Source organism: Drosophila miranda (assembly GCF_003369915.1).
Source record: "Drosophila miranda strain MSH22 chromosome Y unlocalized genomic scaffold, D.miranda_PacBio2.1 Contig_Y2_pilon, whole genome shotgun sequence".
Lineage (NCBI taxonomy): Eukaryota > Metazoa > Arthropoda > Insecta > Diptera > Drosophilidae > Drosophila > Drosophila miranda.
Window position 1 is genome coordinate 7,171,109 of NW_022881614.1, and position 18,256 is coordinate 7,189,364.

Here is an 18,256-nt window from a genome sequence, read left to right on the forward strand (position 1 = left end):
ACTGCTTCGCTCGGTTCCTCTTCTTCTCTGTCCGCTGCTGATCTGCTGCTGTTGCTGCTGCTGTTACTACTGCTGTTGCTGCTAATCAGCTGTTCCTCTGCTGCTGTTATTACGGCTGTTGCTTATCCCAGCTGCCCCCTCAATAGGCCAGCTGGCCCACTCCGTCTTACATACATGCATATGTATATTGTATAAATGCAAATTGCCCGATAAGATATACTGACGGTGTTCCCTGTGCCATTCGCTCCATTTCTGCTGCGAAAGTCGACTGCCCCACGTCTTCCCGTGCAGGACTCAGACATGACTGTCAAGTGCGCCCAGGTGGTGGGCATGCTGGCCCTGCTGCCCCTGCTGCTGGACCTGGCCCACGCCTTTGACCACACACTAAAGCTGGACTATCCGGGTCCCTACTGCGGCGTGCGCAATACATGCTGCAAGGATCGGGCCGACGGCTGCTCGCTGCCCATCTCGAGTAAGTGGCTCATTTGATCCCTTCCCTTCCATCTCCTAGCCATCCAGCTGAATGTTCCCCTTTTCACAGCCACCCTGTGCTACTGTGATGAGTTCTGCGACCGGGACGACGCCGTTGACTGCTGCCCTGACTACCGCTCCTTCTGCTTTGGCGCCTTGGTCACCTGCCTGCACAACGGCGCCTATTTCAGCAAATACAACAGCACGTGGGACAACTGCAACGAGTGCCGTTGCCTTGACGGCGGTCGGGTGCACTGCGACCAGGAGCTCTGCCTGACCGACGAGTCGATCATCCACAGCATTAACACGATCTACCACCTGGGCTGGTCCGCCCGCAAGTACGACGAGTGGTGGGGCCACAAGTACAGCAAGGGTCTGCGCCTGCGCCTGGGCACCAAGGAGCCCACATACCGCGTCAAGGCCATGAGCAGGCTGACCAATCCCACCGCGGGCCTGCCCGCCGCTTTCAATGCAGTGGAAAAGTGGTCCAGCTACATCTCGGAGGTACCCGACCAGGGCTGGTGCGGCTCCTCGTGGGTTCTGTCCACCACCTCGGTGGCCAGCCATCGCTTCGCCATTCGAAGTAAGGGCAAGGAAGCTGTCCAACTGTCGGCACAGAACATCATCTCCTGCACGTGCCGTCAGCAAGGCTGCGAGGGCGGTCACCTGGACGCCGCCTGGCGCTATCTGCACAAGAAAGGAGTCGTTGACGAGAGCTGCTATCCGTACACCCAGCACCGCGACACCTGCAAGATCCGCCACAACAGTCGCTCTCTAAAGGCCAACGGCTGCCGGCCCTCGTCTAACGTGGATCGGGACAGCTTCTACACGGTGGGCTCCGCCTACACCCTGAACAAAGAGTCTGACATCATGGCGGAGATCTACCACTCTGGCCCCGTACAGGCCACCATGCGCGTGTACAGGGACTTCTTCTCATACTCGAGCGGAGTCTATCGCCAGACGGCGGCCAACCGAGGCGCTCCCACCGGATTCCACTCGGTCAAGCTGGTCGGTTGGGGTGAGGAGCACAACGGCGACAAGTATTGGGTGAGTGTCCATCTACACAGCTTCTTTACGACTGACTTAATTTCGTTGACCAGATCGCTGCCAACTCCTGGGGTCCCTGGTGGGGTGAGCGGGGATACTTCCGTATCCTGCGCGGCTCGAACGAGTGCGGCATCGAGGACTACGTGTTGGCCTCCTGGCCTTACGTCTACAACTACTACAACGTGAAGTCGGCATAGACGCCACCTCCGGAGTCCGGACCGGACCCTCTGGTCGAGCACGCACACATGTACCCCGAGTAATCTCGAGCTATGCAGAAACGAAAACAAATTTATCTCATGCTTCAAAAATTTCCCATTGCTATGGCACCCAAAGTGAATTAGGCGCTTCTGTATTTGTAAAGTTTATGCTAGAACCTAGTTACTAAAATGATTAGCTTTAAGATGCGCGAACGCACAAGTTAACTGCCCAGCCACCGCCCAAGACCTAGCCCCAGCCCTAACCACTTGTTCCCTCACCCACTAAACAGGACTCGAAGATAGGTAAGGGGCATCCATATGCAACACGAAACTGCCACATTAACCAGTCAACACCACCGCTCCATCCCCTGATACTGCCACAACAACAAGAACGTACCCCTGCCCCAAAGCAGCGCATGTGATTGACGGACGAATTGCATCAGCGAGAGAGAGTCTGTAGAATTCGAGCACGCCCATCATGTATTGTAAATGGAAACTAAGTTAACTGATCGAGGACCCGATGGAACATGTTCGTTCAGCTTATATATTTTTAATAAACGAATTACTTTACATATTTACCGCCGCGGAGTTTTGATTCCATCTCGACGATTTCACATCTGCACAGATCCACAAATCTACACTCCCGCCGAGAACATTTTGATCTTATCTTTATTTTGTAATACATATTTATACGTATCATGGACCAATTCGGTCATCGTATGTGTCTTGTATAACCTTTTCACTTTCTTTCTGCTTTGTTTAACAATATTTTCACATTTTTGTTCGGGGTTGAATAGAATAGAACAAAAATCTCTGGAGAATAATCAAGAATGTTTTCAATTTGCACTTACGATTAAAACAGAAATTAAATTGCCACAAACAAAAGTCGAAGGCCCACAACTTTCCTAGCCATGGAATAATTCAATTAATTTCTCACACTTTCAATTTGGATACGCTTCCGGAGATAGTATTCTATTTGCATCTGGTACAAAAAAAAGGCCTGCTCGAACGCTCTTCTGCTTGCTCCCTGCTCCTTGATGCATGCGGGTCGGGTGGGCTAGTTTAGGGTGATGCCTGCGAAGGAGACCTCGAGAGCAGCATCGCTGGACTCCATGCGACTGCGCACGTGCGCCAGCGTGTTCTTGTAGTGGCTCTCGATCTGCTTGGTTTCCTCGCTGGGCTCCAGGTTGGGCAGCTCCTCATTCACCTTGGCAATTAACTGCAAGGAAACATTTACATTAGACCCCTGGGGTTTTGCTTTTCCGAGTGCGCACTAATCACCTGATTCAGCATGGCTACGGTGATGAGTGAATTGCCGCGCTCAAAGTAGAAGAGATAGTGATTCAGCAGTTCTACATACAGCTGCACCTGCACTCCCGTGTCCAGGCACTGCGAGGCAATGCGAGCGCCCTTCTTCAGGCAGTCCAGAGTGCGCTTCTCGTCCCGCATCTCCTCGCCGTTTTGCCTACCGATGCAACATGACAGTTTAGCTATAATACCAACTAAAGGGACATCAAAAAGTATCATACTTTCCGCTCCAGAAGAGTGCTGCACAGGCCACCACACCGCGGCACTGATCCGGCTTTTTCAGCAGCTTGGGCGCCGCCAGAGCACAATTCGTACGGAGGGGTTCGGCGTTCTCCTCACCGAAGCAGGACATCTGCCCGAACGTGGACATGATGAGTGTTATGGCAGCCAGCTGAGCCTTCGAATCGGATATTTCATCTTCGTAGAGGGAGAATGCCTGCGTCATGAACTCGTAGGCTACAGTCTCGTGGTTCGTGTAGCGGATCTCTCCAATGACCAGAGCCCCTTGCAGATACAGACGGAGCGCCAGATCGGCCAGATCCGACTTGGCCAGGGCGCTGATTGTGCTGTGGCAGTACTGCACGATCTTCTGGCACTTTTTGTCCCAGTTCTCATCCTGTTTGGCGATCGCCTTGTATTTGAAGGCCAGCTGGTAGGCAGCAAATACGAGCGGAGGCAGAACATGCTTCAGCCGCTGGCCGCCCCCATTCCCCAGATGCTTTCGGGCTGTTTGCAGCATTTTGTATTGCATGTCCGGCTCATCAGAGCGCATCAGGTGAATGAAGCTGAAGCAAGAACGGACCATTAATTAAAGGTGAAATTACAACGCATAGCGAGATCTACTTACCGCGCTACGACTCCTTGCTCTTCCGCAAACTCTTCGGCATCTGTGCTGCTGGCTCCAGCTACCGCCAAAATGTCCTTATGCGCATCATCATCTTTGATCAGCGGCGTGATAATGGTCAAGAGGCTGTCCGCCTGATCGGCCGTCGGCACCTGAATCTCGTTCTCTAGAATGTTCATTACCAGATACAGCGCCAGCGATTTGCGTGAAGTGTTGTCGAACTTTTCGAGCAGTGGACAAAAGTTGTGCAACTGGATGATGGTCAGGGCATTATTGTAGAAGTCAATGCAGATGCGCAGCAGGCGAGACAGTTCCTGGTTCACGGACAAAAGGTGCGAGATGCTGCAAAAGTGTACAAGTTTAGTTCAGGGTCTTTACATTTCTTATCAGCTCGAGGATCCCTTACTTGTTCATGTTCATTCGTTGCAGTATTTGTGCGGTTGTGCCCAGCACCTTGTCCACGTAGTCGATGCGATCCAGATACACTTTCTGGGCCAAACTCAGCAGAGCCACCTGCAGCGAAATGGTGTCCTCCAGTGGCATGTCATGGCGCATCTGCACAATGTTGGCCACCTGAACGCTAAAGACCTCAAAGAGTTCCACTTCAGCGGGAATGATGGCATCGATGCCATTGACGCTGGTCTACAGCATAATAAATGTTAGTAAATGCTAGATTTTGGGGCATAGCATCGATAGAGGATATTACCTTGCCACTCCTCTGGTTGTAGGCAGCTAGACGCTCAATCAACGATATAATAATATTCTTGACGTTCACACCCGTTTCCAGCTGGGCGCAGGACTTGAGGAATGGGTCCAGTGTCTGCAGATGGAACTCATCGGGAAACACTTGGATGATGCACTCCATGAGATACTCCTGGGCAATGGCATCCCGACAGCTAACAACCTGCTCCAAGATTCCGGGTAGAATGAGCCGCTGGTACGTCTCCAGGGTGGCCGACTCCAGCTGCGAGAGGCGCACTAGGTTTGTGCCCACCAGTATCTTGAGCTCCTCGCGCTCTTTCTCCCGCCTAGTCTTCTCGCTGGAGTGTCCCTGGTGCTGCATGCGCACCCACAGCTTGTTCATCTCTGCAAAGTTCGTCAGCACAAAGTCAATGGCATCGTAGACATTGCCCTCGTGCTCATTTTCTGCGACCATCACATCGGGAAGAATGTTGCGGGTGCACTGCAGCAAATAGTTGCGAAGGAAAAGCCCCCTCAAGGGATGCTGCACTCCGCGACACATCTCCACCAGATCCTTGAGTATGCTGCGCTTGAGCGTCGAGTCGTTTTTTATGTACACAATGCCCACTGTGATCAGCAAATACAGTCGGGGCACTATGGTGTGCGAGTACTGCACCAGCTCGTACAGATCCGTCTTTTTGTCGCTCTTTTCGCTCAGGTACAATTCCAGATGGTTCAACTCATTGGTGACGGCCATGTCTGGGGAGGAAACAAGCATTACAATAAAGAAACTTTCATACGTCATGATATTGAGTACTCACATAGCTCGTAATAGCTTTTCGGGGACAGAAGGGAGGTGCGTAGCTCACTCAGCATGGTGCTCGCGCACTTGAGCGAATCCAGCATGCGCTCCTTGTCCAGGAAGTGGTTCATCTGGAAGGCCTGCTTGCGGGCTGCCCCGACGGCCTCGGCGAGCAGCTGTTCCTGGTCATCCAAACCATTGGGCATGGTCTGAAACGAGACATAGAAGGTGCAGTCGGTGCTATTAGTCCCTGGGGTTTGCCTCGCTCTTGATTTGGTAACGTGCAAATACATGAAGGCGGGTTACAATGAGATCGAGAACACACAAATGCTTTAACAGTACACAGCTTGAGATAAGCCTTCTTTATAAAACATATCTACGGAAGTTTCGGCAGAGCGGAGCCAGGCCAGAGGACTCAATGAATCGATGATAAGACAGACTCAGCCACACATAAACATTAAGCAGACTTTTTTGAATGAACATGACACATTGAGCATGCAAGTGCACACGTATATACGTCTGTACATTGCTATGTACGACTGCGGTCCACAATGTGGCGAATGGGGTTTAATTAGTGGTTGGAGTGAGTGTGAGTTATTTACCCTATTCTGAGCAGGATTGGGCGCTTGGCCGCTGTACGAGGATGAGCTCCAGGGGTACATAGTGGTTATGATGAGTGTTTGTTGGTTGGGTTGGGGGCGTAGTTTTTTCTCCAGGTACTCTCGACTTGACGTCGACAGAGGCGCAGTCAGCGGTTTGATTTTAGCCAATTTTTACTTGCTTTTCTGGTTTCTTTTGGCCAATTCTCGCTTGCCGGCTTCTGGCGGCTACAATGCGGGGTGGAGCGCACTTACCATTACTGCAGCGTCAGGTGCAAATCGAAGATGGGGGAGATATTTAATTAAATTTATTTACTTTTTTTAGGATGATATTGATAAACAGTGTGACCGCAGGTTTACATAACCCTCAGAAATATACCAAACGAACTTAGCTCACTTAGGCCCCTTTTATTTAAACCCACTTGTCTACAACAGGTTGAACGTTCTCTGTCCATGATAAAACATCATCAGAAATCGGCGGTAATTTTAAAAATAACAATATTAGAGCCGACATCCTTAATTTTATTTGTTTCTAAATATAAAATGAATATGTGCGCAAATTTAAATTAAATAATAATATGGCAGCTCCATGGCACAGATGACATCTCTTTTCCGCCAGACGTCTCTGGCTGCCATGTGGCAGAAATAATTTAAATTTCGATTTTAATAACTTATTTTTCGAAACAATTGAAAAATATTGTCGAATTTGATTAAATTCAGAAATCACATCCTTGTCGGTCATTCACTTTCAAGCAGCAGTCGATAGTATCGATAGCCGTTTCTTGGGCAGCACCACTAACCATACAGTATAGTGGTTAGTGGCAACACTCAGCATACCCTACGGAAAATGATATTATAGAACTGAGGAATGGCTTGTCGTCTTATACAGTCTCTGTTTTAATTTGTATGGTTTTCTTACGTAGACAGAGAATCGGTATCGGGATTGAGAAATATATATTTGGAAAGTTAAGTGCATGAAATACACACCTACACTGCAATCCATACCCAGATACATTTTATATGTTTTGTTCCTTATTGTTTTAACATTGTTGGTGGTCCTAGCTAGATAGTAATATTAAGCCGAATAAAGATTTTCGTTCATATTGTCGAGCAATGCGTATTAAAACACATTCCACGAACCAACTAGGTATCATTACTATTAGTATTATTTTCCGCGGTTTAACTCCAATTGTTATCCAGTTTAAATAAAGGGGGTTTCAGTGGGCTAAGTTCGTTTTTCATCGGTAGAATTACGGTATATTTTGAAATTTGTGACGTCTATTTCGGTATATTTCTAAGGGTCAGACAATAAGTCCGCGGTCCTCTCTCCCATTAGAAACCGTTATACACTCGGGGAAAAGGAAGAATTTATTTTATACTTTATAAGAACATTAAGTGCACTGCGTGGCTGTGCAAAGAAAATAGTAAGCAAATGGAAAAGAGCAGTCATCAGACATCATTGCTCCTGGCGTAGGTGTGCGTGCGTACAGTGGAGTGCAGTGCAGTGATGTGTGGATGCGCGCACAACAAAATATAAATAAGAAGGAAGACTCCGCACAGCAGCCCCAGGCCCTCCTCTCATTCGTCGTCAATATCAGTGAAGTTGATAAAAAGCGAAATAAAAGTTTTTAATTGCTGCTGCAGTCAATAAATCATCAAACGAAAATATGGAAGCATCTCAGGAATCCAGTGGGTAAAATTAGAATCACAGGCAGCGGAAGATACAAAATAGCCAGAGAAGCATACACACACAAATAAATATACACATCGTAAAGCCAGAACGATGGAGAGCGAGCTCCCAATGCTCCCCACTTCCTGCACAACATATGCCAGAGTCGGGAACAACAAGACATGCTCTTGGGGATGCTGCGGAGGCGCCCACTGAGAGTAGTGCCCAGCGCTTACTCTCATCTGCTCTGTCATTTGCGCTCTCGCGGCCACAATACCATGGTATGAGCACCCTGATAGAATGGTATTTCCTATAGCTATTCCGCTACAACGAGCCACAGCCACATCGGAGCTCATTTCGATTCGGACCGTCAGCGCAGTCGTACGTTTGCCGGCTCGTCACCACAGTTCCTGTTTTGCGTGTTTCGGACGCGCGCTTCGTGTGCATCGCATTGAAATTCGAACACTCGAAAGCTGGGAGCGTGATAACATCGAGACTCCAGATGCGGGATAAAGTACTAATACTGCAAGAACGAGTTTAAGTAGATAACGATACCTGGCCGTGTGTGATTTCAAAACAACAACAATGTTGTGGATGATTTTGATGTCGGAGTGATACTGTGAAAGGAGGCACCAACGGGATGTTCGGCACCAATGTTGTCTGTGTGTGGGTGAAGTGCCGAGTTTAATGAATGTGTAGATAGATTACACTTACACCGCAGATGTGTCTGTGAGAGGGCTGATGAAAAATATGAAATACTGACCTCCTGGGGACAACGTACGCAGGCCAAACAAAAAACTGAGAGACTAAAGTGAAAGGCGATAAGGTTACAGATGTCCTGAGCAGACAAGGTACGGCCGGCTCGCAAGCATTCGATAGGACACTCAGGGAGGGGACACAGGACGGGAGTGTAACCGGATACGGATACATGCGCGCCTCCAAGAAGGCCCGCTCCTTTGGTCGCCCTGCAGCGCACCACCACCAGCCACCAGCAGCAGCCACAAAAGGACGACAAAATGTAAGTAGCTGCTTGTAGATGCTTAGCTATAATAAGAACCCTTCTCCGTCTCGGACATGAGACAAAAAAGGGACAGGACACTGCAGTGCGCTCATCCTGCGCCGATAAGTATGCCAGTGCAGTTATATTTTTGAGGTGCACTGCACTGAGTAGGTGAAGTGCGAACCAGAAACCATTGCCCACACCACAAGAGCGCAAGAGCAGAGCACACCCCTCACACTCGCTCAACCGGCGACACCATACAAAGCGTACGACTACGAGTATTCAAGTGTAACTAAAGACGACCAATGCACAAACAAACGAACAGAAACCGGCGACAGTGGCAGTGGCAGCGGCAGCGGTTCCTCCGGTGCGGGGGAACGGAACGCGTCCGGACGGAACCGAGCGGAGAGTCGGGCGGTGTGTTGTGGGCGACCCCCAACCATGTGACCGCGGAGGAGGCAGCCCTGCTCGCTAATGTTTATTATGAAAAGCGTGCCCTTTGGAACGCCATCGTGTATTTTTATTTTTATTATTTTTGTTTTATGATTGCGCTTAGGTTCTGGCTGTGTATTTGGTTTGGTTTTCCTTGTCAGCCAGCTTTAGCAGCGATGGGAGGGATGGGGAGAGGAGGTGAAGTGAAGTGTAGTGGATTGCCGTGGATTGGGCTGATGGTTGTCGAGAAGCCCTCATGATAGCAGCACAGCACTCAATTCATTGATCAAAGATGCAGCTACAATTACAATAGTCACAACAACAACAATAACAACAACGATAACGACGACGACGACGACGAGATGCAGCGTTAAACATGCCGCAATTACAGCTATAATTCGGGCCTGCAACCGTTATTCAAATTGAAATTCAAATTCAAATGTGAACTGCAATTACCAACCCTCCCCAACACGCGGCGGCGTGTGGTGTAACAAACAATCGCCAATTGGCATATAATGATCCCCTTTGGACGTTTTAACTGACTGAACGGCCTGAATGACTGACTGACAGACGATGGGACGGGATAGAATGTCTACTGGCTCAGCCACCAGCAGGGACATTCAAAATAATTCTCAGGCCTTGACAAATGCATGTAATGATTGGACTCACACTTTGGTTTATGCTTTTTTAACAATTTACGCGGTGCCTTACCCTTACCCTTTACTCTTTCCAAGTAACACTCACAAGCTCTCACACTCTGGCTGTTCGTCATAATTTTAGGAGTTGTGAAACTACAGACATACAGCAGTTCCCTTAGATGGGCAAACAAGGTCTGGGGCGGGGCATGGGAACGTTGGATAGGATAGAGAGTGGATAGGAATGAGTACTACTCGTACTACCATGCCCCATGAACATCTTTGACTCCTGTGGTGATTAATTGTCATTCGGGGCAGTCACCGTCACCTGGGCCTGCGAGCATAGACATAGGCCTAGGCAACATATGCATAAGAACCCATTCGGGTTTTGGGTTCGGGTCCTGGTTCATGGGACGCGACTTAGCAGTTGATTAGATGTCGATCATCGATATGGCGAGAAAGAAAAGGCTCGTTTCTTTCGGCTGCGGCTTTTGTTCTTCCCGAAAGACGAGAGTAGGTAGCTGAAGCCAGAGAAACCGTCGTAAATTGTTGTATTGATCCGACATCATCGATGTTTGCGAGTATAAAGGCGGAATGGAATTAATATGCCTAGGAGCTAGGTAGTTCAGTATCAGTAGAATATCATCGGTAGAATTACGGTAAATTTAGAAATTTGTGACGTCTATTTCGGTATATTTCTAAGGGTCAGACAATAAGTCCGCGGTCCTCTTTCCCATTAGAAACCGTTATACACTCGGGGAAAAGGAAGAATTTATTTTATACTTTATAAGAACATTAAGTGCACTGCGTGGCTGTGCAAAGAAAATAGTAAGCAAATGGAAAAGAGCAGTCATCAGACATCATTGCTCCTGGCGTAGGTGTGCGTGCGTACAGTGGAGTGCAGTGCAGTGATGTGTGGATGCGCGCACAACAAAATATAAATAAGAAGGAAGACTCCGCACAGCAGCCCCAGGCCCTCCTCTCATTCGTCGTCAATATCAGTGAAGTTGATAAAAAGCGAAGTAAAAGGTTTTAATTGCTGCTGCAGTCAATAAATCATCAAACGAAAATATGGAAGCATCTCAGGAATCCAGTGGGTAAAATTAGAATCACAGGCTGCGGAAGATACAAAATAGCCAGAGAAGCATACACACACAAATAAATATACACATCGTAAAGCCAGAATGATGGAGAGCGAGCTCCCAATGCTCCCCACTTCCTGCACAACATATGCCAGAGTCGGGAACAACAAGACATGCTCTTGGGGATGCTGCGGAGGCGCCCACTGAGAATAGTGCCCAGCGCTTACTCTCATCTGCTCTGTCATTTGCGCTCTCGCGGCCACAATACCATGGTATGAGCACCCTGATAGAATGGTATTTCCTATAGCTATACCGCTACAACGAGCCACAGCCACATCGGAGCTCATTTCGATTCGGACCGTCAGCGCAGTCGTACGTTCGCCGGCTCGTCACCACAGTTCCTGTTTTGCGTGTTTCGGGCGCGCTTCGTGTGCATCGCATTGAAATTCGAACACTCGAAAGCTGGGAGCGTGATAATATCGAGACTCCAGATGCGGGATAAAGTACTAATACTGCAAGAACGAGTTTAAGTAGATAACGATACCTGGCCGTGTGTGATTTCAAAACAACAACAATGTTGTGGATGATTTTGATGTCGGAGTGATACTGTGAAAGGAGGCACCAACGGGATGTTCGGCACCAATGTTGTCTGTGTGTGGGTGAAGTGCCGAGTTTAATGAATGTGTAGATAGATTACACTTACACCGCAGATGTGTCTGTGAGAGGGCTGATGAAAAATATGAAATACTGACCTCCTGGGGACAACGTACGCAGGCCAAACAAAAAACTGAGAGACTAAAGTGAAAGGCGATAAGGTTACAGATGTCCTGAGCAGACAAGGTACGGCCGGCTCGCAAGCATTCGATAGGACACTCAGGGAGGGGACACAGGACGGGAGTGTAACCGGATACGGATACATGCGCGCCTCCAAGAAGGCCCGCTCCTTTGGTCGCCCTGCAGCGCACCACCACCAGCCACCAGCAGCAGCCACAAAAGGACGACAAAATGTAAGTAGCTGCTTGCAGAAGTTAACACCCTAAGAGTTCAATACTCTTATTTCCAATTAAAACAGAAAAAAGTATAAAAATTCTTGCCCAATAGTTTATTACCCAATTGTAATAACAATGCGCAAGAATTCTGTCACAATTTACACAAAAAGTAAAAACCATTTCCTGCCTAAAACAAGAACCGAAACATTGTATTTCTGGAAGTGCTTATGCGCTCCACTTCAAGTCAGCACTTCACGAGAAACCATCGCCCCCACCCCGTCTTCGACGTCGCGACTGCGATAATGTCGACAATGCATTTTTGATGACTCCGCTGTTCTCACCCCCAACATCGACCAGCAACATTGACTTCCTATTGCCGGTCAATAACTGCAACTCCGCTGTCGCCACCGACGCCGCCGCCTTCAATAATTCTGAAGACCCCAACAATTCGGCCTCTGCCGAAGTTCCTCTGCCGCGTTCATCGATAGGTTTCTTTAAGAATTATAATTCTAGATTTAAGCAGTCACATTCTGATATTCAATAAAAGCACTTCGCTAAAGTGAACAGAATCAAAATATTCTTTTATTTTGTCCTTCGAATAAGGATAAAATTAACTGGCGCCCGAGCAGGGACCTGACTAGTGAACAACACAGCAAAAAGTTTAGTACGTTCGCGAAAACTGCAAAAACTTGCAGCCGTCGGTCTCAATAATAATTACCGGTGTGACTCACAATATTTCGTAATATTGTCCGGTATAACCCATCGGTGACTCCAATTCCTGAAAGTTCCGTACTCAGGAAAACCAACCAAAAAGGAGCGAAGTCCAGGACCCTCAGTAAGGTGATACCATCATAAAAGGTACCAATTCCGGATCGCCCGTTGGAGGAGCCACATCCAACATGTTAAGGTAAGTAAAACAAAAACAAAACGACGAAAACCAAAAAACATTTTTTTCAAATGAAAATAAAATAAAGTGAAGGAAAAAATTCACAAAAGTGAAACAATTAAAAAAAAATAAATTTTCCGCGCGATACAAAAAATTATAAAACGGGAAACAAAAACCCCAAAAGGAAAAAGAAAATAAAAACCCAAACCTACGAAAGCTAAAACAAACAAAATACCTATTCACATATTTCAAAAACCATATTCATATCTTACAAATACTTAATACTTGCACATAATGGCAAATCCTAATAACCTAATCAGACCTGCCGTTCTGGTTCAAGACCCCAATGCTGGTACAAATATGAGTAGGCAAGAAATTACATCCTTGGTAACCAATTTAGTGAACACTTTATTCGAACGAGCCTCACCTAACCCTAACACCGACTTCCTCAACGCAGTTGATCAAGAAGTAAACCCTGCACTTCCTCACCATGCGAGTGACTACGACAAAATCCCAGACTTAGTGAAAAGTATTCGGGAATTTTCGGGAAGCTTAAACGAATTTAGTTCCTGGAAGAAGGGAGTAGATAGGATTCTAGGGGACTTTGCAGACATAGTAGGAACCCGAAAGTACGTTGGGATCCTTCAAGTCATTCGAAACAAGATTGTCGGAAATGCCGATACGGCATTAGAATCATACAACATTCCTCTTAATTGGAATGCTATTTCCAAATGTTTACCCCTACACTACGGGGACAAGAGAGACCTGAGTACATTAGAGTACCAGATGACCATGCTAGTGCAGGGAAATCAAAAGTCAGTGGAAGATTATCATCAAGTCGTTTATCACCAAATGTCACTGATTCTAAATAAAATAGGTTGCATGGAATTAGGAAGGGAAGCAGAACAATTAATGACCAAACTATACCGCGATAAAGCTTTAGATACTTTTGTCAGAGGACTACGAGGAGATCTTCCTCGACTCCTGGGTATGAAAGAACCAGCTGACCTCCCATCAGCTCTACACCTTTGTTTAAAATTAGAAAACCAGAACTATCGTTCCAATTATGCTAACGCCAAAGCACCCACTATTGGATTTAGGGGATCAAACCAAAAACCAATTCCAGCACCCCGATCAAATATCAACTATAATAACTTTAGGCAACCTCTTCAGTACCACCAGTATAATCAATATAAACCTTCAGTTCCTCCCAGACAAAACTATAATTACCAAACACCTCAAGTTACACAGAGTTATCCCCGTCAACACCAAAGCCAATGCCAAACCCAGAACCAATGGAGAAAGATCCAAGTCTCCATACTAGAAATGTCAACTATATGAATCGTCCGCATTTTCAAGCAGGAAAACGACCCCCAACAACTCAAAACGTAATAGAAAAAAGACAAAGACAATTCAATATCCAAACTGACGAAACCGACGAAACTCAAACGAACTCTTCGCCTGATGCAATAAATTACGCAGCTTTGGTGGAATACGAACAACTGAAAGATGAGTATGAAAACGAAAATGACTTTGAGCAAACCCTTGAGGAGTATGCTCAAGAACCAGATACAGACAATAACGACTCGAATCTCGAACAACTAAGTGACTTACATTTTTTAGAATAAAAAACTCCTCACTACCCTATATAGAGTGTAGATTGAGGAGTGGACAGACCTTAAAAATCTTAGTAGATACCGGCTCTAATAAAAGCTATTAAACAATGGTCATGTTATTCCGATAAAGGAAAAATTCTTGGAAGCAGTGAATGTCAATAGGACAGAACATCTAACAGAAACACAAAAACTAACCCTTGAAAACCTCTTTAAAACACACTCTAATTTGTTCGCAGATCCAAACAGAAAACTTACTTACACCACAAACATTAAATCAGATATCCGCACCACCTCTGATACTCCAGTTTATTCACGATGTTACCCCCTACCAGTGGGATCCAAAACAGAAGTAGAGAAACAAATAAAAGAACTACTAGATGACGGGATAATTCGACCATCTAGGTCCCCGTACAATTCCCCCGTATGGCTGGTTCCGGAAAAAATGGATGCCTCTCAAAAGAAAAAATTCAGAGTAGTCATCGACTACAGGAAACTAAATTTAGTTACTGTTGCCGATAAATATCCCATTCCAAATATAAATGAAGTTTTAGCACAACTAGGAAACAACAAGTTCTTTTCAGTACTAGATCTTATTCTCCATCAACAACGGTAAATACGAATTCACACGTCTCCCCTTTGGACTAAAAAATGCACCGGCAATATTCCAACGCACCCTTGACGATATCCTACGACCACATATTGGTGAAATCTGCTATATTTATATTGACGACATAATTATTTTTGGGAAAGATGAAAAAACACATGCTAACAATCTCGCGACTATATTCGATACCCTTGAACAAGCCAATATTAAATGCCAACTCGACAAATGCGAGTTCTTTAAAAATAAAGTAGAATTTTTAGGATTTATTATTTCCGATAGAGGCATAGAAACCAATCATGCAAAGGTGGAAGCCATTTCCAAGTATCCTTGTCCGAAAACATTAAAGGATCTCAGATCATTCCTAGGATTGTCCGGTTACTATAGAAGATTCATAAAGGACTATGCAATGCTAGCCAAACCACTTACCTCATTATTAAGAGGGGAAGATGGCCGCGTATCTAAAAACAATTCGAGCAAAAAAATCATTCACCTTGACCCAGAGGCAATGGAAGCTTTCAAAAAACTCAAGAACACCCTCATTTCGACAGAAGTCATTTTACAATACCCAGATTTCAATAAAGAGTTTCAACTCACAACAGATGCCTCAAATTTCGCATTAGGAGCAGTTCTTGCTCAAAATGACAAACCAATATCCTTCATTTCCCGAACCCTTTCGAAAGCCGAAGAAAATTATGCAGCAAACGAAAAAGAAATGCTAGCAATAATATGGTCATTGAATTCTTTGAGAAATTATCTCTATGGGGGAGCAAAGGTAAAAATTTACACCGACCATCAACCCTTAACCCATTCCATGAGCGATTGGAATGGAAACGCGAGAATAAAACGATGGAGAACATTTTTGGAAGAGTACGACTATCAGCTAATCTACAAACCAGGAAAAGCCAATGTAGTAGCTGACTCCTTGTCCAGAACCAAAGAGATAAACTCCATCACGACACAACATAGTAGCTAAAGTTCCTCCGAAAGGTTAATTCATAGTATGGAAATACCAATAAATGCTTTTAAAAACCAAATCTTTATTATTCCAGGAAACGAAAATAATTACAAATTTATTATACCATTTCCAACATTTCATCGACATGAAATTACACAAAACACATTCACCGAAGCTGATTTATTACAAATATTAAAAAAATACCTTAACCCCTCCGTTATTAATGGAATTCAAACAACCGAACATATTATGGGACAAATCCAAAAAATATACCCATCAAATTTCTTCCAATACAAAGTTAGATTCACACAAAGTAGAGTAGAAGATCTAAGTAACGAAAGCCAACAAGAAGAAGAGATCTTAAAAGTTCACAACAGGGCCCACAGGAATGCCGTAGAAAATCAAAAACAACTCATCGAAAAATTCTATTTTCCAAAAATGAAACAGAAAATTTCCACTATAGTAAAGCAGTGTCAGATTTGTAAGGAAGTAAAATACGACAGACACCCCACTAATCCCGAAATCGTGGAAACACCAATACCACAATACCCAGGTCACACTATTCACATTGATATTTATTCCACAGAAAGAAATTTAGTTTTGACAGCAATAGACAAATTTTCCAAATTAGCCCAAGGAAGAATCATCAAATCCAAATCCATCGAAGATATAAAACCATCCCTGCATGATATTCTGTTTTATTTCGGCGTACCAAAAAATTTAGTAATTGACAATGAAAAATCCTTAAATTCAGCTTCCATAACGTTTATGATGAAAGACCAATTGGGAATTCAGATATTTACAGCTCCACCCTACAAAAGCTCAGTAAATGGACAGGTAGAAAGATTCCATTCAACCCTCTCAGAAATAATGCGGTGTTTAAAAAGTAAAGGAATCTATAGCACATTTCAAGAATTACTGAATCAGGCCATTTACGAGTACAATTTCTCGATACACTCAGTAACCAACAGAAAACCGTTAGAAGTATTCTTTGGTAGAAACGTAACAACAAATCCTGACCAATACGAAATAAGCCGACAAAATAATATTGACAAACTTAAAAACAAACAGGACTCGGATTTGAAAAATCACAACAAGAAAAAAAAACCGATAATACTATACTCACCAGGTCAAGAAATATTCGTAAAAATAAACACACGGTTAGGATCAAAATTGTCTCCAAAATATAAAAAAGAAACAGTATAAGAAGACAATAACACTACAATTAAAACTGTGTCAGGAAAAATTGTTCACAAAAGTAACATAAAAAGTTAATAACTGTCCGATATTCATAGGTCCATGTCCATGTCCGTATTAAAATGACTAAAGGTTATATTATATGAAATAACTACACCCAAAACTAAAAGATTTATCCGATTGCGGGTTCCATCCGATTATAGCACCACGATTCGGAAAATACCCGAAAATACAATTTTTTTACGATATTCTTCATTCTCTTCCAGATTGATAACATCATTACTCCTCCTACAATTAGTAGCTGGATCTATCGAAATAACCAACTATACCGATAGCCATGTTTTAACCATTCATACTAAAACAGGCAAACTAACCTCAGAACATACAAAACTAATTCATGTCATAGATTTAACACTAATAAAACAAACTCTAGACCAAACTCTTTGGTACATAGAAAAAGACCTAAGAAATAATGATTTTTATAATACCTTCGACCATGAAATAAACCAAACTTACCTTATATTAAATACACTTACACCCACTCGACACAGTAGATCTATAGATATGATCGGCACGGCATGGAAATATATAGCCGGAAGTCCCGATCATGATGACCTAAATATGATCCAAAATAATCTTAATGATATAATTTCAAATTATAATAAGCAAATAGTAATAAATACACAATTTGAGAAACGAATAAACAAACTCACAGAAATAAACAATAGACTCTTGAATACAATAAAAAAAGACAATTCATTCAGCAACGAAATAGCCATTAGTCTACAAATTCAAACCCGACTTATAAAAGAAGAACTAATCAATGTAAAATATGCAATTCAATGGGCAAAAATAAATATAGTAAACACATTCCTTCTTAACGAAAACGAAATAGAGACAATTAAAGAAAACTTTAAGGAAATACTAACCCCACTCAATTCAATAGAAGAAATGCTTGAGTTTGCAGACGTCTCAATTTTATATAATAAAAACACATTACTCTATATTATTAAGATCCCTAAGTTAAAAAAAGAAACCTATAAAGATATCATTATTCGACCGGTCGTCCGAAAAAACCTCATTGTTAATTTACCTTTCCAAGAAATATTTATTAATGAATTGAACACTTACGGAATTAATAAACCATGTAAAGACTACAATAACGTAAAAATTTGCAAAACAAATAATGTAATCAACTTAAACCACGATAACTGTATTAGTAGATTATTGATAGGGAAAGAT

The 18,256-nt window shown here is 44.3% G+C and overlaps 3 protein-coding genes across 6 annotated transcripts in view; 2 read left to right on the forward strand and 1 right to left on the reverse strand.

Annotated features, from left to right (window-relative positions):
* Positions 1-285: 285 nt before the first annotated feature.
* LOC117194098 (tubulointerstitial nephritis antigen-like) lies at positions 286-2,108 on the forward strand. The gene is made up of 3 exons (XM_033398740.1): positions 286-472; positions 542-1,518; positions 1,572-2,108. The coding sequence occupies exons 1-3, from the start codon at positions 301-303 to the stop codon at positions 1,713-1,715; spliced, it is 1,293 nt and encodes a 430-aa protein (XP_033254631.1). The 5' UTR covers positions 286-300; the 3' UTR covers positions 1,716-2,108.
* A 258-nt stretch (positions 2,109-2,366) lies between these two features.
* LOC117194093 (vacuolar protein sorting-associated protein 35-like) lies at positions 2,367-6,315 on the reverse strand. 2 transcript variants are annotated; one of them, XM_033398736.1, is made up of 8 exons: positions 5,953-6,012; positions 5,370-5,559; positions 4,574-5,307; positions 4,274-4,509; positions 3,871-4,209; positions 3,245-3,808; positions 2,997-3,180; positions 2,367-2,934 (listed from the first exon to the last, which is right to left on the reverse strand). In XM_033398736.1, exons 1-8 carry the CDS (start codon positions 6,010-6,012, stop codon positions 2,773-2,775), a joined length of 2,469 nt encoding a protein of 822 aa, XP_033254627.1. In that variant the 3' UTR covers positions 2,367-2,772. The 2 variants fall into 2 exon arrangements, with proteins under 2 accessions (XP_033254627.1, XP_033254628.1); XM_033398737.1 differs by lacking the exon at positions 5,953-6,012 and adding an exon at positions 6,205-6,315 and having other exon boundaries at positions 2,773-2,934.
* Positions 6,316-7,289: 974 nt separating this feature from the next.
* LOC117192545 (netrin receptor unc-5-like) overlaps positions 7,290-18,256 on the forward strand; it is a 47,757-nt gene continuing 36,790 nt past the window's right edge. For 2 of the 3 annotated variants that reach the window (XM_033397241.1, XM_033397243.1), the window contains exon 1: positions 9,186-11,774. The gene's annotated coding sequence lies outside the window, so the exon portion shown is untranslated. Of the gene's footprint in view, positions 8,637-9,185; positions 11,775-18,256 lie in introns of those variants that run through there. The other variant, XM_033397242.1, reaches the window with a different exon arrangement.